This window comes from Fundulus heteroclitus, chromosome 6, assembly GCF_011125445.2.
Source record: "Fundulus heteroclitus isolate FHET01 chromosome 6, MU-UCD_Fhet_4.1, whole genome shotgun sequence".
NCBI classification, from domain to species: domain Eukaryota; kingdom Metazoa; phylum Chordata; class Actinopteri; order Cyprinodontiformes; family Fundulidae; genus Fundulus; species Fundulus heteroclitus.
In genome coordinates this window covers 23,884,611-23,909,523 of record NC_046366.1, presented here as the reverse complement: position 1 = coordinate 23,909,523, position 24,913 = coordinate 23,884,611, and the positions used below count along the sequence as shown (strand labels likewise).

The window sequence follows — 24,913 nt, the reverse complement described above, 5'->3', positions numbered from 1 at the left end:
TTTTTTTGGCCAGCAACAAAATGTTGAAATGTGCCCATCTGAAACATGACAGTTTCTCAATGAAAAGGGGAAAAAGAGAACATGTCGGTGGGCTATTAAGATTCCCTCCTTTTCATGTTTGTGCTCATTATGTCCTCTGCTTGCAATGCGTGGAAGATGTCTGCTGCTTTCAGACTTAGAGGAATGTTGCTCCAAAGGATTGCTCTTGCAGCCCTTGTGCTCCTTATGCTGGCACCCCAGGCATCAACAACACTAACAAATGGTATTGTATAGACTTTTTTTTTTTTTTTGCCTGTTAATTTTGTGGGATTCTGGCAGTGACATAACCTGTGCATTTTACAGAGATATTTGAATTGTTGGTATCTATTTGGTGGTAAAATGCTGCAATTTTTTTTATATAAAATTCCCTTTGGTAATTACATATTCATTGTTTTAGCATTCATTGTATTTGAAAGACTCAACTTTAAAAAAAAATAAGTTTATGAAGTTTTCATTCTCAGAAGTTTGATTGAACTGAACTCAATGAAAACATGCTGTATTGAGAGGAATTTCCGAAAAAGTGTTAAGTATAAAAATACTTCCTTTACATTATAGACATTATATGTCTATAATAAAAGAAATGCATGGTACTGCTTAATTTTTGCATCTTGGAAAGTATAGGACTCTCATAGTATCTATACCTAATATGGGTGCTTTAAATGTTACAGTGATATTAATAAAATATTAATATTAATAAATAAAATATGATTTTTGGCATAAAAGTTATTTCTTTATTCTTTTTTGCAGATGCCCCATTTGTTCTGATGAACAAAGCCACTGGGTTTTGCTTGGTAAAAAGAGGCAACCGTTGCAGCGATATTCGCTGGACGACTGATAACCGCCTCCTTGTGGTTTCGACCAAAAAGTGCTTGGGAGCTCAGGGCAAAAGTGTGGGGAGTGAGGTGAGCCAGTACGACTGCGATGAAAAGAGCGTCCTGCAGAAGTGGGAGTGCAGGAATAACACGCTGCTCGCTCTCAAAGCCGACCAGCCGGAGTGGTACATCGAAGTCAAAGCCGATGAATCGATTGGTCTGTCCAAAACTGTCACTCCAAACAACCACTTCACTATTACAGGGACATCTAGTGGCGCCTGTTCCAGAACACCCAGAGGTACAAAGCATTTGTGTTTGTTACTTGTGTGTAGGCACTGAAAACGTGAAGAACACTGAAGCTTAGAAAATAAAATTTAACTTTCACTTTTTTATTGCATATCCTCTAAGTACAAAATTTATAGTATAAAAGATTAGAAAATATGCAAATAATTGTTTCCCTAGAAAAAAAAGGATAAAACATGCTATCTTGTCTGATTTAACATGAAACACCTCTCATGTCCCCTTCAGAGCTGTACACCATTGGAGGGAATTCGTTTGGCAAAATCTGCATGTTTCCGTTCCTGTACAAAGACCGGTGGTATGGAGACTGCACAACGATTGACTCCAAAGAGAGGCGCAGCTGGTGTGCAACTGAAACCAAATTTAACCACGAACTGTGGGGATACTGCCCGACTTCTTGTAAGTTTGTCAACTTTAGACCTCACTAAACGCAGCTGGAAGCATGTTGACTCGGATTACAATGTCCTGTCAACAAAGAACGAAAGTGGTTCCCAAATCAGAATGTGATTCAAATGGCTGAAAACCCTTCTTAGCTATACATCAAGTTGTGCAGAGGACTGGTAATGACCATTTTCATGTGGTGCTGGTGTTTTGAACCAAATAAACATGTAAAACAAGCAGGACACCTGTCCTCAAGCACTGCAATTGCACATCAGTTTTAATAACACTGCACTTAATACATGTATTCCATGTGTAATATACCGCAAGTTTGTTTCCATGGTTTTAAACACAAAGTTAAATAGTAAAATATACTTGTTGTCCTTGTCTGCACAGCTACTGAACACTGGAGCAGAAACCCTGTTACAGGAGCGTATTACCAGGTGAACATGCAGTCAGTTCTGAGCTGGACACAGGCTGACGCCAGCTGCAAGCAGCAGGCTGCGTCGCTGGTTAGTATCGTTGATCCCGTCGAAAAGGCCTTCATCACAGGTACGTCTAATCTCATGATATTTTAAAGACCTCAGAAAGGCTTATAGTTTTGAATTAGTAGTCTAACTGTACCCAATATGTTTTATGCTCTTTTTTATAATACCCAAAAGTGCTTATATATCACCATAGAGTGTTAACCCTGCTACCTCAAGGCTTGAGATTTTCGAAGACAGTTTAGTAACGTAGAAACTTAGTTCATTTGCAAACCAGTAATATTTGACTGGAACATGATGGATCAGTAAGTATCAGCTCAGTATAGGACCAGGCTAAGATGCAGATTTGAATAACTTAAACCTTTGATGGTATAATAATATTTAAGTGTCCGGAGTGGCGTCTCAGGAGAACATTATGGTGGGTCTTGTTGCCTTATCATATCAGATGCAGATTTGCACTACACAGGGTTAAATAAGATATGCCCTCTGTTTCACAGTTGACCTCATTGAGTTAATGAAAAAACAGGCCATACCTGGTTTAGGCTGCAGACTTGACAGATCACAACTATAAAGAGAAATTAGGGAAAGAACAAAAGGTGCTGGAGTAACCAGGGAGGCAATAACAACCATGACAAAGAAAACTGAAATGATAACAGTAATAATTGTTACTTGATAATGACAATATAGTTTAACTTGCGGTAAAGAAAGAGCTGAGCAAAAAGGCAAAGCTTTCGATTTACTGTTCTGCATATGTTCCGACCCTCACCTATGTTAATAAGATGCGGATCATCATCAAAAGAATGAGATCCCTGACACAAGTGGCCGGGACGATAGGGCGGGGAGCTCTGTCACCAGCTGGAAGCCGCTGCTTCTCTGCATTGAAAGGAGTCAGTTGAGGAGGTTTCAGGCATCTGATCAGGCGCCCCCCTTTGGAGTTTTTCTGTGCACGCACCCACAAGGAGGATACCTTGGGGGAAGGCTAAAACACACTGGAGGGACAATATATCCCGTTTGGCCTGGAAACTCAGTCACCTTGGATCCCCTACAATGAGCTGGAAGTCCCTGGGGAGAGGGATGTGAGGGGTTCCCTCCCTGGCTGAATGGACGGATATTCACCTAAACGCACCCACTGTGCCCAAAGCTATACAAGTAGTAACAAATATAAATACAGCTGCCTCCATGCATACATGTTACGTGTGTCTGTACGTATCTGTATGTAAGTGCGCACAGGAGTGGAGGGAAAAGTAAACTTGCTGAAGGACATGGAGAGATTAAAGTCCACATTTTTTTAAATGAAGTGCTCAGGAGCCCTACTGTTTACAAAAAGCAAACAAAAAATAAAAAAACCGTGACACAGAAACGTCTTATAGAAGACTTGTTCATTGCTATCCATCACCCATCCATCCATTGTCTATACCCAGTGGCCACGGGGCAACATGTGTGTTGCAGTTGCATATCTAAACATCTCAGGTCAATTTATTGCTTCATGAAATAATTTTGACACCATCAAGAACCCATCACTAAATGCTTTTAAGCTTACATGTCAGTTAACTGCAGCTAATTAATCTACAAGAAAACTATTGTTGTGGTGAAGTTGTGTTTTTAAGCAATGAAAAATATGAACACAGTCTTCACTATGCTTTTCCCTTTTTTCACCCCTCTCTGTCACAAAAACACATGCAAACACACAGGGCTAATGGGAACAGGAAAGAAAAAGCTTTGGATTGGCTTGGTTTCTGACCCAGAACATGGCTGGCAGTGGACTGATGGAAAACCCGTCCGCTATCTGAAGTGGGACGCTGGTAAGTTATCTGATCATTCATCATCTGGAGAGTACAGATAATTACTGATCAATATGAAAAGACCATACTCAGACGGCAATGCAAGTTTCCCTTGTTACCACTTTTAAAGGCAATATTTTACATAAAAGGTAAAATGAATGAAACTTTTTCTCAGAAATGAAAACTGCAATAACAAAAAAAAAAAAATCTGTATGAAAGTGTGAAAGATAACAGATAAATCTCGAACATTAAGGCAATTTCCACAAAATTTCGCTCAGTTAAAGCTTGTAATAATTTTTTCATTCAGTGAATTTTTTGGTGCAACAGATAATAGCGCTCACTACATGACATTTTATTGTGGAAAAATAACTTCTGAGAAACATGAATTATATTCAAGCCTGACCAGCTGAACCTTGCTACAAACAGTAGAAAGGGTTTTGAGACCAAGACAGATTTCTAACACACTTACATTCAAGATTTATTGATAAGATAATACTTTATCCTAATAATGATGTTTCTCTAAAGTTTAATAAAACCCTCTGTTAAGACCTTAACACTTAGGAGTTCATATTATGTACATCTTGCAGATTTGTTTTCTCTTACAAGCTCATCCTGCTATCCCCGACGGGGAGTCAGTGGTGTAAGAGTTAGGGAGTTTGTCCTGTTGCTAGCCGGTTCGACATATGTCTTATGTAGCTGCCTTCATAACATATTTGTATTCATATTTTAAATGACATAAAACATAAATGTTCCATGACTTAAAGGGATAAATCAGATGCTTTGTACTGATGTTATGATTAGTAATGGTATCATAACCTGCTGTAGATAAGTGTCATATTACTATGAGTTTGTAGAACAATAAATACATCCTCAGCTAGTTAGGTAGATCCCATGTTCTAGCTGATGTTGGCTGTATAAAACTACTCAAACAGGAAGCAGGGAATGTGCACAGCCGGACACATTTCATGTTAAGCTAAAGATCCATTAGTTGATGCTGCAGGCTACATCTATCCATCCACTCATCTGTGACTGTCTGGTCTGCTTCAAGTCACCCAAAAGCTATGTAAAAGTTTTGCATTTAGTGACAGACTGTCACTTGAGCACATGCCTCGGAGACGATACGGTACGACTGTGCTCTTCCAGGTCCCATAGTTTCTTTGAAACTTGATCAGGCGAATAGCTGACGAGGGATATTAATACATCATTAACAATGGAGTACATGGCATTTGGCTAGGAAGACATCACTAAACTGAACGATGTTCTCTTGTAAAAGTAAAGAACTGTTATACCCACTAAAGCATGCAGTCAAAGCCTCAATGCAATCAACCATCCGCTGTTACCATTTGTGAAGGTGGAGGAAATTCTTTAAGGTCAAAGACTCAATGAAAGTGGTTATAAACCCTCAAATACAAAACCTAGGTTTTCAACAGTTGCCATATTTAAATTAAATCTGGTTGCATTTGTGACTAGGACTGAATTTAAATATTTTATTTAATTAGAATCTGCCTTTATAGTTTTTCCGAATTGACTATATATTTATCTGTGTTTCTATATATTGATTGACCTTGATTGTCTTGGAAAGATCCTTCAGACATTTCTTTCAAAATTTATATCGGATATAACTACTTTTTATTTTGACCTGTTTTAAATACCTAAGATCAGCTAAAAACAAGGGCATGTATCTGTCAGTCTTTTAGCCCTGAACTTCTGTAAGGATTTGTTTTCTTTTCTAATAACACAATGCAACACAACATTTGTCTATTACAAGTAAGGGAAGTAAAGAACCCTGCTTTAAAAAAATAACTATCCCTTTTTGATTAGCTAAAAGAGGTTGTGGTATGGTACTTTTTTCTTACAAGGAAGTTATTAGCATTAAACTATCCCCTAGTAAACTGTTAACTAACTGATCGTCTTCTTCCAGGACACCCACTTCCGAATCCAGGACACAACTGTGCGTTGCTTGACACTGCCGGCCAGTTCTTGTGGCAAAGTTCCTCTTGCACAAAGAAACAGGGCTACGTCTGCTACAAAGGCGGCGCCCCGGCAGCTCCCCCACAAAGTACTGAACATTATTGCACAATGTGACAAAATATTCTGGTCCGGTGTCAGTATTGATGGTTTAGAGGACACTTGAGATGTTTGATTTTATTCTGTCGTGTTTGTTTTTTTTGTTTTGTTTTTTTCATCAGTTGAAGAAGGATTTTGCTCAGACCCCTGGATCCCTTACAATGGACACTGTTTTCACCTTGACCGCAATAAAAAGTCATGGCCCGATGCTCAGAGAGAGTGTCGTAAAGAGGGAGGTGACCTTGTGGGCATACGCAACATAGAGGACCAAAGCTTTGTCATCAGTCAGCTCGGATATGGTACAAGATGTTCTTATAGTGCATCACACTATTGCTTATTAGCCTTTTGTTTCAATGCTATCAGAAAACAAGGTGCCATATGAAAGTAGCTATTCCACAGCACTAAAATAGTTGCAGCTATCATCATTTGCAATTTCCGATTCAGTTCTGACTAAAATTTGGTCTAATGTGAAAATGCATCCATCAGCACATTGCTCTCTGAAATGTAGTCATCAGAACAATTGTTTTATATAACTGAGCCAGCCATGCAGTAATGGAGCAAACAGTTTGCTTTAATCCAAGATACCAGTGGTCAATGTATAATCCTGTGGCAAAAAGAATTTCCGACTAATCTGTTTACTTCCTTAAGCTCACCAATGTTTTCTGCAACCATGTTAACTCTATTCTTTTTTTTGCTGCGAGTAAGCGGCCGCACTTCATTCAACATATTTCTGAATTTTTTCAATTCATCTAAACAGTATGTAGACCAGTAGTTCATCAGACATTGCAGATCCAGAATACATTATGTGTTACCATGCATACATGGTATTTTTAAGAGAGGCATGGCTACAAAAGTCTTACTATTTTCCAAATAAAGAAATCATTTCATTTTGAATCATTTTGAAAAAAAACTCACACATTTGCAATTTATACTTTCAATACTTACTGGTTTTATGGCTCTAAAATCTAATGACATTTGCCCTTTAAGACAAAATAATGGCATTTCCTGCACATTTCTTGATTTTGTTTGGCCAAGATCAGGGACATCCCTTGGCAACCACAATCAAAATGAACCAACCTGCTTTAGAAAATGAAACCTTGCACATTTTGTACTTTCACAAATTGTGTGCTTCTAATTTTGATGAAGTGTAAAATGCCTCTGCATTAAATAGCCTGTAAATCAAAGTACATGTAAAGACAATTCTGACAACAAGGCGCCTTGTTTGCTTTTTTCAAACTCGATCTTGTTTTAAATACTGCAGTTGCTGAAGATGAGGAGAAAACATGCACATATAGAAATGAGGTTCTCAAACATGTTTCCGTATCTCTGCATATGCAATAAGACTTGATTTCACTTTTCCTGCCCACAGTTTCCACTGATGAGCTGTGGATAGGACTGAATGACAGGACCACCGAAAGGTTGTTTGACTGGAGTGACCACATGACAGTCACCTTCACCAGCTGGGAATATGGGGAACCGACAGTGTCCTCTGATGAAGAAGACTGCGTTCTCATGAGAGGAGAGGTATGGAGCATCCGTGTTTGTTCTTTTTGCATGGGTGCATATCTTATATATGTCTGAGCATGCAATCTATATAATTCATTTGATAGCTGGATAATTTACTGATATAATGAAACTGTTAGTTGTTTAACGTTTGTTTTTCATCACCTTGCGCACCATCACAATTTACTGACTTATTTACATCTGAGTTATCACGCAATCAATTTGTATTTCTCTATCCTGTTTTGCACAGCCTACAATGAGGAGACCACAATGCATATAGCTCTGTAATAACTTTATAACTAGAATCAGGACAAGTACATTATTTGATGTCAAAACATGATCTTCATCTTAGAATATGAAGGTCCTGGCCCAATTCGGCCATTTGCCAATTCATATAACGTATTCATGCCAGCCTAGTTCCATTTCATGTCTAGTAGCCTACGTTTTGGCATCCATATGTGCTCAACTACTGTATTTGTGAATGTTTTTCTTGCTATACACATAATTTGCTGATTAGTCAAGAACATTATTCACCATGATGCACTCTCATACAACTAAAAATTGTTTGTATTGAATTGAATCGCTTTATTGTCCCTCGTGGAGGAAATTGCGTTTCAGTGCAACCCATCAAGAGAAAGATAAACATGGGTGGACAGGTTTACTGTGGCCTTGCTGCCCTTTTCAAGGTGCTGCCTTTTTGCAGAATATAGAAAAGAATGCTTTAGGATGGTTAAGGGGAAAAAAAGTGCATTTCTCTGACTGTGTCTTATCCATAGACAGTAGGAGAACGCAGACAAAAACGCTCAGCACAAAAAAAGCAACATACACACAACATTATAAGCATGACATACACAGTGAGGGCAGTGAGTCATAGAGGGTGGCCCAAGTGTCCCCTCCAGCAATAACTGCATATGTTATCAGCAGCTCAGTAGAGCACTTGTTGCACGTCACAGGTGTCCTGAAAGGGTGCGTGCGAGGGTAGAGCATCGGGTGCCAAATTAAATGACAAGGATATTATTTTGTTTCAGGCTGAATGTGAATTTTCCGTCAGCCTTTAAAGTACCACAGCCGGCATGCAAGGATCGCATCTAGCTTGCGGTTTTGCTCACAAAAAATAAGAACAGAAGAAACAAAGCCAACAACAAAATATTATCACAGCGTTCCTCTCTGTATACAATGTTATGCTGGCATGTCTTAATTATGCAAAATCTTATGACAATTGATCACCAACTTCCTTTTTTGATTAGCAAAATGTTTTATTTGTTGTTAGTATTTCCAAACACATCTAAAAAAAATCAATTAAATTATTTAAATGATGAAATCTTTTAGATCCATCCAAATTAAAAACATCTTTTTATGTTTGTCTTTGTTTTTTTTTGCAGAACGGAAACTGGGCAGACCGTGCCTGTGATGAAAAGCATGGATTTATTTGCATGAAGCAAAGCAGCATTGAACGAACTGGACTCGAAGTACAGCTGGATCCTGGCTGCAGACCTGTCAGTGAATTATGAATAGGGTTTTTCCATACATTATCACTTTACATGACATGAAAAAAGTACATTTGAGAGAGATACAAGACATCTGTTTGTCAAATAGTGTTGTTTTTTTCTCTGTATAACTCTTTGATTCTAATCAATGTCCTCTTTATTCTTTAGGGCTGGAGAAGACATGGATCTTTTTGTTACTTTGTGGGAACTGAGACAAAGACCTTTGATGAAGCTAAAGAAGACTGCAAGAGCACAGATTCCTACTTAGCTGATGTCTCAAATGGGTAAAATTTCCCATAGTTGTCTTATTACCAACCTCTTGATAATTCTGAGGCAGACTATATAACAAAATCCACACAACGATTCCTGAAGCACCAGCAGAGGATTCTCAAACATAGCATCCAACACCAGAACTGGAACAGTTCAGACATGCAACTTTTACTGCTGATAGATAAAGCATAAACATAAACATTAGTAAATATGCTCAACAAAAACAACCATTTTGATACATTTAAAAAAACTAGTTTGTGACATTTATGGAAATGTACAAACCACTCTTTTTGTAATTGATACTGATTTTCATGTTTATTCAAGTTGTAACCCACTGACTGAATTTTTGAATGATTCACATTTTTGTATTTTATGGGCTATGGCCCATTACAGGGCAACAAACGTTCTGCAAAACCTTGGGTAGAGGTAGTAGTTTTGAACCCAACAGGAAAGGAAGAACAGACAAGACGAATCTAACCTTTAAGTGCCACAGCGCCACATCCCAACCTTTGTCTGTCTGCATTCACTAAGACTGAAGTGCATGCTGTTGGATGCTATGGTTATGGATCAAGAAAAGTGGGAATAAATTAAAAAAGATGTTCTAATATACGACTTACAAATCATAGCCAATCAAGCAAAAAAAATAATTTGACAAATTCCAATCTCTGGTCACTTGATTAGTGTTTCTCTAGACTTGCTTTAAGTTTTAAATAAAACCACATTTAAGTCTGCAAATACTAACTGTTGATCTGTCCAGGTTTATACATGAGGGGTTACGATCAGCGCTTTTTGGAACAACTACTGTAGTCCATTTCTATTTTAGTCTAACAACAGCTTTGTTAACTTTTAAATATATCTACAGAGTGGATAATTCCTTCCTTGTGAGCCTGGTGGGCCTGAGACCAGAGAAAAACTTCTGGCTCGGTCTCTCTAATGAGAATAGCATTGATGTCTTCACCTGGACCAACACAGAGTTTGTGAGATTTACTCACTGGAATGCTGGGATGCCAGGTACGTACGTCCATGAAATTCCACTGTTCCATTTAAGGCATACAAAGCAGAACACAAAACAGATGCGAACACCCACAAACAAAAAAAATCCTTCTTGTTTCACAAATCATTTAGGTAACCTACAAGGTTGTGTTGCCATTGCCACTGGGTTTTCGGCTGGACTCTGGAATATACTGCCCTGCACCAATAAAGAGAAATACATCTGCAAACATGTGGCAGAGGGGGCTATTCCAACAACACCAGCCCCAACTCAAATTCCTCCCCAGTGTCCAGAAGAGTGGAGTCGAGTGGGAACAAGAAATGTTTGCGCTAAGGTAAAGACATGGCTTAGCAATAGCAAATCACAAGAAAATTATCCCACCCTTGAAAAAAAAGAATACTTGATGTCGTTGGCACAAACTCAACAAACCCAAAACCTTGACAGTAAACATCCAAGAGGGTGAGAGGGTAAAGATGTTTGCACATAGTCAGTGTGCAGCCTACATCTCAAGGCTAAGTCTTGCCTGTTTCTGCAAATATAGCCCTTAATCTAGTGAAAATCATGCATTTTTATGCTTCCACTTAAGTATCTCTTTCCTTGCTCTAAAGTTTTTCACAGGGCCGAGATCAGAAGAGAAAACCTGGTTTGAAGCAAGAGATTACTGCAGGGCTATAGGAGGAGATCTGTTAAGCATCCACGGTGCTTCTGAACATGTTTCTGGAAGGTACACACTGACTACATATTACTGTACAGTGATTCCTGAGAGGTTCAATGCAGCAACAGGGCCACTGCCCCAGTTAGTCCAAATTTTGCTGAATATCTATACAAGAACAGTCAGGAAAAAATAGCTGTACATTTTTAAAGAGACATGTTTTCCGCAAAGTAGATTAAATGATAAAAAATGGCATCTGCTGAAAGCTAGTGGCATTGATGGCACAGGAGATGAAGATGAAGCACAAAGAAGGTCCAACATCAATCAGCACCTGGCAAAAGCACCCAAAGAGCTCTTTTTAAAAACAAATTGAATAGTGCAAGTATTTAGTAAATCCTGGGCAGAAATAAAAGCTAAAAGCAAGAGCTAAACAGTTGCAATGTAAGTCATGACAATACTTTGTGAATTCCTCCCTTCCTTTTTGAACACTCCCAAGATGAAACAAATTGTCTTCCTTTTCCTGTTAAAATTTTTATTCAAATACTTTTACACAATTAACAAGAGCAATTTGGCTACTCAAAATGATTTTGGACACACAGATGAGCTGGTCTTTTTTAAATGTGGCTGATAAATGTTAGTCCTAAAGCTGACTCAAGCCTGTTATTACGCTTGTGCCATCAACTGTTTTGCAACCTGTGGCAGCAACTCTCTCTTGTACAAGATTTTAATCACTGTGCTTTTGCCAAGGAAATAAAGTCAAAAACATTTGCAAATGTTTCCCTCCAGTAGATATGGCAAAGCATGGATTGGACTTCATATTGCAGATCCAAACATTGGTTATGAATGGACTGATGGAAGCCCGGTCAGTATATCTTTGATTTTTTTTGTCTGTTTGGTTTGGTGTTAAAAAAAAAAAAAAAAAAAAAAAAATAAAAAAAAAAAAATATATATATATATATATATATATATATATATATATATATATATATATATATATATATATACCAAATATCAACATTTTGTGTTTTAGTTAACAAATATATACTCAAAAAAACTTTTTTTTTGCTATTTCTTTTTCTAACAGGTAGACTTCCAGCACTGGCAGGATGGAGAGCCAAACAACCATAACAATGATGAAGCATGCGTTGAATTTGTGACTTACAAGTGGGATGAGTCTGGCTCCTGGAATGACCTGAACTGCGACAGTTACAACGACTGGCTGTGTGAGATACGAGCAGGTAAAGAGAAAAAAAAATACAGTCTTTCGTAAACGTATATTGTTTAATGGCTAAATGTCTCTTGCCTTAACACAGTAATATAAAGATACTAAACATTCTTGCCATGGATTCAAAATATGTCCCTTGATACGGTTTATCAAAATATGTTTGTAAACCATTACGGTTTTATGTACGACTGTAGTACATCAGACGATGCATATCTAGACGAAGCATCCAATCCATTTAAGCCATGATATGCATTATATGAGTGGCATGGCTGCATAGGTTTATCTGATGTCCCTACTTTGAAAAACAAGAGGGGGGTGCTGCTAGTTATGTTTTATGTTTCACACTTATCTTTGCATTTCAAGTTTTAGTCATTTTAATATCAGCCTTTATCCTGTTCTGCAAAAAAGTTTTAAACTGAGAGACGATGTTACCATATGATATCAGACTGACCTTCAAATCAAAACAAAAAAAAGATGGTACATTTTCTGTGATAACTTTCATGTGTTTGAAAAAAAAAAACTAAAAAAACTAAACTTGCTTTGTGCTCTTATAGGAGTAACTCCAAAACCTCCTCCCAACAATACAGTAACAGGTAAGATTATGTTGCTTTTGAACTTCAAAATTAAGCAAAATGCTTGAAACAAGCTGGGATTAAACATTTAACAAATTCCATTTAGCTCTGAGTTTTGATAAGAGAATATTCAATGTATCAGATTTCTGTTACATACAAGCTAGCAAATGTCTTTTTAATTAGTGTGCAAAAACAGACTAGTAGACAATTGCTGGAATGTAAATATCTTTTTGGGTTTATTGGGAGCAGTGATAGCAGCTTTTACTAAAAATTTTATCTAAATGCAACAGAATAAATAAGTGAAATTTGTGTTTGGTCAACTATTTTTAAATACCTTTTTTTTTTTTTTTTGCAACAATGCTTCTTGGCAATATATCATTTCCCACCTTAAATAGTGCCAAATTACTGTGGGTTGAGCTGCAGAGTTGAGTGTGATGGTTGTGGCCATGAAAAACGTATCAAATCCTCCCTGCCAATGCCAAACAGCTTTTGGTAGAGGCAGTTTGATGGTGTGAGGTGGCGTCTCCTTTACTGGATGCAATTTTTGCAACAATGGACACTGTCTGACACAAAGCAAGGTCTATCAGAGACGTCCTTCAGAACGTGGGAACATGAAATCATCTGTCTGCATCCCTCACACCAGCCCATTAAACACTTGCAGGACAAACATGGGTGTGTTGTTAGTCCTTAAGAGACCAATACAACAACTGTTAATTAGTGTAAAAGGCTGATTGCCAACCCACAGCAGCGTGTGACCAAACTGGTGATCAGCATGAGGAGGAGGTGCCAACCAGTTGTTCTTGCATATAGTTCTTCCATGCATTACTGAGGCCATTGTTTTTAAAATGCTCATGTTTCATTGTGTTTTATTAGTCCAATTTATTAGAATACCAAAAAAGAAGTAAACAGCAAAATAAGCCGTTTCGCAGAGAATCTTTTGTAGATTTTTCAGCCCAAATACTTAACTTGCCCGACAAAAACAATTTCCTTATCAATTTAGCCACATACAACACACATGCATATAAAGAGGAATAAAAAGTTTCTTCCAATCATACAGAAATAATTTGTAAGAAGCATGGCTGCACAAAAAAATAATAAACCAAACACAAATGCCCTTACGTTTTGCTAGATCAGTAACTCAGATAGTAATGTCACACCGTTCAAAATCTTTACAGAATTTACCACCACGCCAGATGGTTGGCTTCAGTGGAAAGGGAAGCAATATTATATCAACCAAATGTCTAAGTCTATGGAAGACGCTCGTCAGTTTTGCAAGGAAAGACACGGTGACCTAGCATCAATCAACAGTAGAGAGGAAAACATTTTCTTATGGAAACAGGTAGGCATAGTCAGTCACCATAAGCACATTTAAATCACGCGTATTGCTTGTTCTCAGACAGCATTTGCTCTTTTGTTTTCTTTTTCTACAGATATCAAGAAAATATGGAACGTGGTATATAGGGTTATCAGTGGATCTTGATGGATCATTTTGGTGAGTATTAATGAGTAATAGAAAGATAATGCGCATTGACTCCAGGAAGCAGAGGGGGATTTACAGGCTACTAGAACACTTAAATTACTACAAGCAGTTTATCAACATTTATGCAACCAGCTGTAACAGATCTTAATTAATTGAGTTTAAATGTAGGCCCTGAGTAATTATGATGAAAAAGTTTATAAATAACAGGTACATTTAGCAAGATATTGAGTCAAAGGAATTCTATATGGATATTAAGGTTTGGTTTGCAAGGTTTTGTTAAGGGGTTTTGTCCAGTAAATCTATTGCAGGCTTAGATAATATTTTTTAGTATTGTGTTTTATGGGATAAAATAGAGAGAAGTTTTGGGTGAATGGCTAGTCAGAGCAAGACCAATAGGATAGTGGACTTGTGCCCTTCTGAAACAGATTTGTGCCAGCAACTTTCTGATATTAATTTTAGCTATCGCTAAAAGTGATATCCTTTATCTTGCATTATTCTGTCAGTGTATCTGGTGTGATGCGCTAACACCATTCAGTTTTGCAGTTGGTGTTTCACATGGGATGTTGATTTTCTATGTATTATATGTAAGCAACCATTAGATAGAAAAAAATGTGTTTTTAAAGGTTTATAAGCCAACCTTTGCCCAAAAACACATTTTTTTAGGTTGTTGTTGTTGTCGCAAGAAGTCTTTTAGTATTAGCTGTTAGATTGAAATTTGTGTTTTATCTAATCAGTGATGCCAAGGGACATAATTAATGCTGGTTTTAACCATTTCCTTCTTTCTTTTTTTATAAAGATGTAATTATGTATGAAAATAACACATACTGTACCTGAGAATACAGTATCAGAAATGTTTTTTACATAAATCTATATTATTCAAATGGCCTGTTTGCGCTACAAGGTGGATGGATGGTACTCCGGTGTCATTTCAAAGATGGGACGAAGACCAGCCTAATACTAATACATTTGATGAAAACTGTGTTGGTATGGGATATCATATGGGTAAGCAAGAATATCAAAATGGTCATATTTAAGAATTTCAGCAAACACCAACTGAAATGTATGAAAAGTATTAATATGATGCCCCAAAAATGTGGATATTACTCATTGAATTGTTGCTGTCCTCACAGGGTATTGGCGCACTTCAAACTGTGGAAGGGAGTCTCAGTTCATTTGCAAAAGATCAAACTCTGCACCTGTTAACACCACTGCAGCCCCAACAATGCCTCCCAAAGGCGGATGTCAACCAACATGGACAAAATTTGGCACAAAGGTAAAATATCTTTACAATTAGATTGTTACCCTTTACAATGTTCACAATCCATGTACGGGGTGCAGCAATGCTTGCATGGACTACTCACTCTTCATATAAACAAACAGTAGCTGTGTCCATATTCCTGGCACAAAGGTGAGCTAGTCCCCAGTACATGTTGGACTCCATCAGGCCTGCTGCATGTATTTGATCCTGTTTGTGCTGTTAATGGATGGGAGCTCAAGATGTAGTCCTGGAAAGGACGATAACCTCTCCAGGACTACGTCTCCAGCAGTGATTCCAACAGCAGTTCTAATTGGCATCTTCACTTATATGGTATGTTGGAACAGTTCATCCAGAGTGAGGGTTTGCTCATCTGTGGCTTGGTTCTCAAACAAAAAACAAATGGGAGAAACAATCCCCTTGGGCTTTGGTTACTGTCTTAGACAGGGAACTTTAATGTCAAGAGATCTGACCATAATTGACTGAATGAGCTAGATCCCAGATATAAGCAGCTGAAATTAGCTTCCTTCATTGCATCACTCCATCCTCTGGCATCCAGAGGAACTCGGCGCATCCACATTGCTATGGATGTCTTCTTGGGTACATTCCAAATGGAGGAGACGCCTGAGCAGGAGAAACTATAAGCTCATTCTGGCAAAAGAATACCTTGGCAAACCATAGAATGAGTTGGGCAGTGTTGCTGGGGAGAGGGATGTCTGGGCTGAAGTCTTGGACCTGGCACCTCCACCACTTGCTCTTGATACATTCAAAAATGGTGGGTAGGTGGATGGATAGATGGATTTTTTTTATCCATGGATTTTTTCATCCAAAAACTTTGAGTCTCATCTCAACTGTTTAATTACCTATTACATTCTCTCTATGACGAAGGATAGAGCATTTTCATGCTGGAAAACTGATTCAGAACCCCTGTTTCAATATTCTGGTTCAAGGCAAGAACTTTACATGGTACATGGTCCCATCCACAGGCCTCCAAGAGCAGCGCAGACTTTGTGTGACCTTATTAGAAAATGGCTGAAACAAAACTGAAGAAAAATGTTTATACCTCTGGGGTTAACTGTGGTGATAGTGTTGTTAAGGTCACACTTGGCTTTTGCTGGAGAGCTTCATTCTGATTTGTGTATTAAAGGGCTACTCTTACAAATGTTTTCTGCATGATTTTAACCTTACCCCTGCTTCTGTTTAAGCAATTTTCCTGCGTGCTTTGTTGCCAACAGTGTTACAAGCTCATAACTGAACGCAAGACCACTTGGGAAGATGCAAGAACTCAGTGCATCAGTATGGAAGCCCAGTTAGTCTCCATTCCCACGAGACAAGTGCAAGGTCTGCACTCATAAATATTAGTACTCATACTCACTTCTTCATACTCCTTTTCAGACATAATCACTAAATTACATCCATAGCATAATTAGCTATCTAAATCGATTTTGATACATTATCAATTTATAATTTAGTTGGATTGTTTTAAATTCATTATTTTTCATACTTAAAAAAACCATCTGCAACTTATAGTCATGAAAAAAAATAACTTTTTGTCATTTCTATCTTTCAATTTACAGTTTTTTTGACCACCAGAATGAACCCTGCTATTCATATGGATCTATGGATAGGTTTAAACAGTTTAAGACAAGATGGATTTTACTGGACTGATGGAAAAACAAGGCAATACACCAACTGGGGTTATTCTGTAAGTATATTCTCTGTTATACTACTCTGCTGTGCTGTGGTGTCTCTGCATCTTGGGCCAGTGGGGCCATGCCCACCAGATGTCATTGTAGAGCTCTATGTTCGCAATAATCACTGGGACAGGATCATTGTTTATGGAGTAATATTGTAAAAAAAAAACGACAGATTTCCCTACCAATAAAATAATTTTATAAATATTTGTGTGTATATATCTAAGTCTGCCAGGACACTGACAAGCTCAGTAGGCTAAATCCTCTTGAGGCGCCTTGATATTGGGCTGGCCCACCAACCTTTGTTTAAATAATGGACATCTGAAATAATGCGCATTACCGCCCAACACGCTCTCAGTAGACAGCCGGGGGGCACAAATACTGCAGCCCCAAGCTCAGATCGTCCAATCAATATACTTGAAATGCACACGTTACGTTTACGTTCTGCCAGAGAGTGCGACCATCTAGGTAAGGCAAATTTATTTGTATAGTGCATTTCGGTACAAGGACAATGCAAAGTGCTTTACATGGACATTGGAAAATACAAACAGAATGAAAGCAAGTAAAAAAAAAAGCTGTTGGGATATAAGTAAGAAAATCTAAACAAAATAAAATATAAGAAAATGAAAACTAAAAGCAAATATTAATCTAGTGTTGGTTGTCCTTGCCAGCTCAGTGAAGGATTGATGTGAATCTTTTCTGTTCAATAAATAACAATATGAGTGAGTTTATTTGTAATTTTATGTATAAAATTAAACTACATTTAGCTTACATGACATGGATTTCCTAGTGTGTCGGTTTATGCAAATGTATCTGTTTCATTTAAAATTAATCAAAGTCAGGTTGTATGCATCACAAAAAAGTGTTGCTGTTAATAGGTGCTGTTAATAGGTGTTGAGTTTTCATGCCCCACTTAACTTATCATGTCAGAGACACCACTTCTGCTATCAATATTGTTAACAGGAATTCCCAGTTGTCTAATAAAAATGTTTTTAATGAGAAACCCATACCATTACTAAACCTCTAATGTTCAGTTCACTTTTTCTTTAAGTGCGCTGCAGTATGAATGAAATATGAGACTTAAAAGCTAAATTGTGTGCATGGATTAAATTGTGTACTTGCTGGCCTCTTCTGTCATAAGATCTTCTGATGACGGTGATGCATAAAGGGCTTATTTCATCCTCTTTATTTACTCTGGGGTGTAAGATGTTAATAGTGTTTGCTCAGGATTTACGAAACCAAATTTGATACTCATCATAAATGTCCTCCTTTGCTCTTTAGAAAAGTACTCGACGTCCTGGATCATTTTATCAAAGATGGAACGAGGTAATAAATAAAAGTTGAACCTTACTGAAATGTTTTGTGTTTAGGCAACCAAATGTAATTATGAGGTTAAAGATATAACTATAACTTTTAATTATACATTTTATTACCTATAACCAGGAAGAGTGTGTGCTGATGTCTAGCTCAGCGGCTTCTGGGTTCGGTAAATGGTTGATAAAGTCCTGCAATGACACAAATGGATTTATCTGTCACAAAGATATCAGTGAGTTGGTTTAGACACTTTTTAAGGTTTAAAGCTTTTACCATCATTTCACTGAAAACTAAACTTGTTTTTACTTTGTTCCCAACAGAGCCAGGTTATCCGGATACCCCCAATCCAATCGATCCTACCATCTATAATAATCTGGGAAATGACAGTATCAAGGTTGTGGCTCAAAATCTGACCTGGGACGATGCCAGGACCCGCTGTGAAAACGACAAGGCCAGCCTGGCCAGCCTACGAAACGAGTGGACAAACTCCTACGTTGAGTTACTGGCTTTGACTCTCAAAGCATCTCTGTGGATTGGACTAAACAAAAACAAGGTAGAAAGCTGCAGGGATCTGAAACCCAGACAGCCCAGAAATGTATGATCTCCAGCAGGCTAACTGAATGGGAAAATACATCTTAAAAAACATTTTAGTTGCATCTTAAATTATTCCAAAGTTGCTGAGTTATTTTTTTTTATGTACAATGTATTATCTTATTCAATTTGAGCTTTTTTAACATGCTTTTTCTCAATATGAGCTCTATTTTTGGTTTCAGACTGAAGGTTATTTCAGGTATATTGATGGCTGGCAATTGACTTCTGCCAACTGGGCTGAAAACGAACCAAGCTGGGACAAACCGTGTGTGTATGTAGACGGTGGGGATGGAAAATGGCGGACAGCTCTCTGCAACCAGACTATGTACAGTGCCTGTATGCAGTCGACAGGTATGACTGTATGTTGCAGTGATTGGAGCAACAAACCATATATATATATATATATATATATATATATATATATATATATATATATATATATATATATACCAAGGATCATTGTTTTTGCTGCTACATTGTTGCAATCACACTTTATTATTTGGATTTTTTTATTTTTTTTAAATTTTTATTTACTCACAAAGTTTTGGGATTGTACGATAGTTTGGCTTTCTTCCATGAGCAAACCAACTGCATGTGAAAATGGGAATAGCTTTTAAATATATATTTTATGGTAATCATAATCAATGATCTCTTTTGCAGACGTTCCCCCTACAGATTCCACCCTATTTCCTGGCCGCTGCCCTGAAGATACCAGTGTGGAGTACCAGGAAAGTTACAGCTGGTTGCCATTCAAAGGCAACTGTTACTTGTTTGTCACAGATGAAATTGAGTGGGCAGATGCGGCTAGCAGCTGTGTAAGACATGGTAAGAACACTAAACCTAATTTAAAACTGTCCGTGTGGACAATAAATGAAAGCAAACCTGTTTCCAGTAAGTGCTGAGACTTTGTTACATGTAGTTTCTTTTAAATGACAAGGTGGAGTCCTGGCAAGTGTTCAAGATACTTCTGAGCAACAGTTTCTCCAAAGCAGCATAGAACTATTTAAAGACAGCCAGACCTCTTTCTGGATTGGCCTGTTTAAGACACACAGAGGTAAAGCAAGTATTTCTTTTAATTTTAAGATACAATTTCATGAAATACGTTTTCAGGCCTCTTGCGCTTTCAGCAGAGGCAACTAAATCATAATGTATCCCTCGATGCTTATTTTTTAAGCATTTGTGAATTATTTTTATTGCTTATAAAATAATGTAAAATGTCTGTTCAGCATATCATTTATTTTATTTTCCACTAGGGTCATGGGCATGGCTAGATAAAAACGTTCTTGACTATACTAACTGGGCTGAAGATGAGCCTGAATCTGAATTTGGAGCTATCAGGACTGCAGATGGGACATGGAGTTCAGGTCGCAGATGGCATGACAGATCGTATATCTGTAAAACTCCAAAAGGTAAGCTGCCTTGTGATGTTATAAAAATATTATAATGTGTTTGACTCCTTTAGAAATCCCAGTATGAAGTTATGTTTGAGACTCTTTCAAGATTCGTGGACAGTGCTTGAAAAAGAACAATACACGTCACAATAGTAGAAAAATAAACATAGAAGTAGAAATAAACTGTAAAATGATCCTTTACAGCCTGTATTCTCAGTTACTTTACATTACTTTGGTATTTAAGAGGTTTAAAAACATCAGTTGGTGAAAAGCTTAACTTGTTTTTGGGGAGCTCTACAATCAATTTTATCTTTACAAATACTACCACACTAGTCTGTTTGGAATAAAATAGCTTTGTGTCCTGCTTGGATTTTGTTCTCCTCATTTTTGCTTTGCGATTGCACATGTATAGGAGTACAGTTAGTTGTTTTTGTGTGCCAAAACAAAATAAAATGTTCTGATCTTTATCAGGTTCTGAGATTATTTAAACCTGATTTCAGGTGTGTGAAAACATATTGCAGAGTCCACTCAAATAATATTTATTATAGAAAAAACAAAAAAACAAATTAAAAAGCTGTGTGTCTCAAAATGAGTTCACCATTACTGCTTTCACACCTATTTAAGATTTGACAAGTCAGTATGTGTGATCGTCTTCATAAGTAGGGACACGAGAATCTAAACTTTTCCGTTTTATGGGGCCTTAAGGTGTGTTTGCTCAATGCCAAAGGGGATAGACATTGGCAATAACTTTAGAGAAGCAATAATAGCTGCTCAGCAGTCTGAGAAGGGATAACAGGTAATTCCCAAACTATTTCAAATTAATAATTTTAGAGTTAAAAAGATAATTAACAAGAAATATTTAAGATTCCAATCGTTTCAGTGGGAACATCCCGGAAAATTCCCCCAAAGCTCACACAGTGTTGTAGGAGAAAACACCTTCAAGGTCCATCACAGATTCTACTAGCTTTAGTTAGCAGGTTAAAAGTTAAATTATTGAAAGTTAGTTGCAGGACACTAATAATTACTGTACAAATGTAGCTTGCTTAAAAAATATTCATCTCTCTAAAAAGAGTATGTCAGAACAACACACCAGAAGCTAAACAAGCAAAGTTATGGCAAAGTTCTGGAGTGGTGGCCTAAGTGGTTAGAGCAGCACACTTGCGTTCAGAGAAGGCTGCAGGCACCCCGTTTGATCCCCACAAACTACCACCATGGGTCCCTGAGCAAGACCCTTTTCCCCAGATTATTCACTGGGCACTATAAAAGCTGCCCAGTGGTCCCTACAGGACAGGTTAAATGCAGAAGACAAATTTCATTGGAATGTACAATTACAATAACCAATAAAGATTTCTTTCCTTCTGGAGTTAATCGCGAGGCTCGCTGTCTGTTAGCTGAAGCTTGGTCCAAACAGGATAATTTCATTTACAACAAAATTTGCAGCACAATTACTGAAATAAAAATAAAAAAATCAATATGTTGCAATGTCATACATGAATGCCAGACCTCAGCCTGATTGAAATAGGGTAATGGTACCCTAAGGGAGTTGTTAAAAAAACATTATGTATTAAAACTTTAACACAACAAAGTTGTAGGAAAATGCAGGGTCCAAGTTCCTCCAAAGCAGTGTAGGAAAATAAAAAAAACTCTTTAAGAAAACAACTACAATATTTTTAATGCGAAGCCGGTTTTACAAGCTATTTACAAACTAATAATAGGGTGTGCTTAGCCGTACACACACTGCTTTACCACTTCTCTTGATGCTTGTGTACTGTATACCGCCAGTGGTATTTGTTGATTCATTCGTACACTTGTCGCTAGATTAAATAGTTTTTGAAGCCAAAAAAGGACAATATGATTTTTATTGTCTCTTGACACTAAAAACCTAAAAATGGTTTTACGTTTTATTTTTCCTCTTATTTCATCAAGCCTCTTTGGTTTTCAAAGACACTTCATGTATTTTCAAGAAGTAAAATGAAGTTCAGCTGTACGGAGATGATTGCCTTTGACAATTAAAACCTTGCAATAAATAGACTTTATAAATTTCAGTGAAGCAGTCAAAAATTACAGTCTTTACATGATACACAGATGAATTTAAGCTGAAAGAGGTTAATTATTTACCAAGTTATCTTTTCTTTTCTGAACAGTTATGATCACAGATTCAGGTTCAAATCCACGTAAGTCAAATCTTTATAACCTTTATATGATCACTTTAATTTTGATGCTCTTACACCAAAAACTGACCTCTGTCTACTCTTTCAATGTGCAGAGCCTCAAAGACGTGATGATCGCAGTCGTGTCCACACAAGTTTGGTGGTTGTGCTGCTTATCGCCATCATCTCCACCCTGGTAGCTGTCGCTATCTTCCTCTACAAGAGGTCTCCTCGTCCCTTCCCAACCTTTGAAAATCCCTTGTACTTCAATGAAAAATCTCGGCCTGATGTGGTTGACACTAATAAGCTCATAGAGAACGCCGAAATCTCAGAAATCCCCTCAGAAAACCCAGAGCCAATTTTAACTCTGTGATTTAGGAATTTGCAGAAATTTAAATTGTGCTAACTAGTTTGTGATAAATTTTACTGCATACAAACAACTATGCTTAAGTGTTTTTTTTTTTTTTTTACTGCATAATAAGCATTCGGTAAGTAATTTAACAACAACCCTATTTGTTCTTTCTCTAGCCATGGCTGAATGTATATAATAGCTACATGTGACGCTTATTTTCTATATGCTGTTTATTGCTTTTACTGTTTCAATGTAAAATGAAGGTCATTGGCTGTAACTCTTAAAAAAGGAAAATAAACATTTTACAATACTATACTGTTCATGTGTTATTACATTTAAATAAATCCATTATACGATATATGGCAATTACACTTTGATGATGTATGAACTCCGAGGTAGCAGAGTAGCAGTTAATGGTAATTTCTTGGAGTAAAAAGGTCTATGCAACAATACAGACACAAAAACAGAAACAACTAACAAGGATATAGAACAAACCAGAGGAACATGTTTCTGAATTCTGGTTGGAAATACAACCCCTTTGTTTGAAAAGGTGGCAATCCATATATGGATGTTTACATTAAGTGTATTTCTGGACTCAAAATAAGTCTACTTGAAATTTCTAAAACATACACTCCCCCTTTTTTTGTTTTGTGATATAAACAGTGAAATAGTTTTTACACTTATGGATGCGGTGAAGATTTGTTGAGGTTTAAGCAAAGAATCAGAACGGGAAGTACATGACGGTAAGATGAATACTGCTGAACCTTCTGGGGAAAACCTGGACTGACCTGGAGAGACGGCATTCATCCCACCTTAGATGGTGCAACTCTTCTTTCTAGGAATCAGGCTGGATGTATTAGTTCTCCAAAATGCTGACAACCCAGAGTCCAGACTAGGAAGCAGAGTCATAGTTTTCCACACCTTTCTGCAGCTTCTGTACTGCTACCCACCCATTACCCCGTTGAGACAGTGTTTTTCCCACGGTCAAAACTAAACAGAATAAAAACTGATCTAAAATGAGTACATCATAAAATTCTCCGAAAAATCAATACGACTCAACTTGAACCATAAAATAAAACAATTAAATGTGGTTCATTAAATATAAGGTATCTCCCTCCAAAGACTTTGTTAGTTAATGAGTTGATTTCTGATAATCAGATTGATTTGTCTCACAGAAACCCGGCTATAAGAGGACTACGTTAGTATAAATGAGTCAACTCCCTCTAATTATTTAAATTTCCACATTCCAAGAACTACGGGAAGAGGAGAAGGAGAAGCAACCATCTTTCAGTCTGATTTATTCATTGAGGGCCTAGACCCAGCCACTTTGTATCAGGGCCCACCCAATGAAGTGTCTTTTTTTAGGGGTGTCACATAAAGTCATCATAAAAATCATCATAGAATAAAATGAAGCAGAATAGAATCAAATTTATGCTTGTTTGACACACGCACACACACACACACACACACGCACACACACACACACACACACACACACACACACACACACACACACACACACATATATATGTATATATATATATATATATATATATATATATATATATATATATATATAAGCTGTTATCTTATTTTCTTCCAACCTTTTAAAGAAGTCGGCAAACTGAGACAATATTGCAATTGTGCAATGAGCAGAATTCGAAGGATCCATCAGTAAATATTATTTCCATTATTGTTATTATTATGGACATGTCAAGTAAATGGTGGGTAAATGATGATGTCAGGATATATCTGCTTACACATTACGGACAATTGTTAAAAGCACACCCTAAAAATCCAGGAGAAAAGGGTGATATGAGATTCTGGGTGTTTCACATGCAAATTTAGGTCTCCAATATGGCCAAATTCGAAAACTAGACATACACTATATTACAAAACGTATTTGCTCACCCATCCAAATAATGGAAATCAGATGCTCATGGCCACAGGTGTACAAAATCAAGCACCAGGCATGCAGATTCAGGAGCTCAGAGAACTCTTGTGTGATTCTGTGATAAGATGCCACCTGTGAAAAGTCCTCATTCCTAACTATTCCACAGTTAACTGTCAGTACTTTTCGCACCATTAATCTCATTAAATTGTATAGAACTATATGTTCAAATG

General features: G+C 37.3%; 1 protein-coding gene across 2 annotated transcripts; it reads left to right on the top strand.

The window, feature by feature from the left end:
* The first annotated feature begins 30 nt into the window (after positions 1-30).
* On the top strand, positions 31-23,102 carry LOC105920253 (macrophage mannose receptor 1). 2 transcript variants are annotated; one of them, XM_012855791.3, is made up of 31 exons: positions 31-262; positions 787-1,149; positions 1,380-1,550; positions 1,926-2,081; positions 3,706-3,816; positions 5,717-5,854; positions 5,985-6,161; positions 7,232-7,386; positions 8,748-8,861; positions 9,021-9,136; positions 9,985-10,133; positions 10,248-10,447; positions 10,722-10,837; positions 11,552-11,627; positions 11,850-12,003; positions 12,545-12,583; positions 13,738-13,901; positions 13,993-14,054; positions 14,944-15,044; positions 15,173-15,315; positions 16,533-16,638; positions 16,875-17,002; positions 18,273-18,317; positions 18,435-18,537; positions 18,626-18,858; positions 19,079-19,247; positions 19,557-19,721; positions 19,834-19,950; positions 20,150-20,305; positions 22,432-22,461; positions 22,554-23,102. In XM_012855791.3, the coding sequence occupies exons 1-31, from the start codon at positions 115-117 to the stop codon at positions 22,808-22,810; spliced, it is 4,362 nt and encodes a 1,453-aa protein (XP_012711245.2). In that variant the 5' UTR covers positions 31-114; the 3' UTR covers positions 22,811-23,102. The 2 variants fall into 2 exon arrangements, with proteins under 2 accessions (XP_012711245.2, XP_012711246.2); XM_012855792.3 differs by having other exon boundaries at positions 32-262; positions 11,555-11,627.
* Positions 23,103-24,913: the final 1,811 nt, after the last annotated feature.

Bases quoted from the DNA above. Each gene is read 5' to 3' on its own strand.
- LOC105920253 (XM_012855791.3), top strand. From the start codon at position 115: ATGTTTGTGCTCATTATGTCCTCTGCTTGCAATGCGTGGAAGATGTCT. The intron at 16,639-16,874 runs GTCTGCACTCAT...TTCAATTTACAG, and splicing joins TCCCACGAGACAAGTGCAAG to TTTTTTTGACCACCAGAATG. The intron at 19,722-19,833 runs GTAAGAACACTA...TTAAATGACAAG, and splicing joins TAGCAGCTGTGTAAGACATG to GTGGAGTCCTGGCAAGTGTT.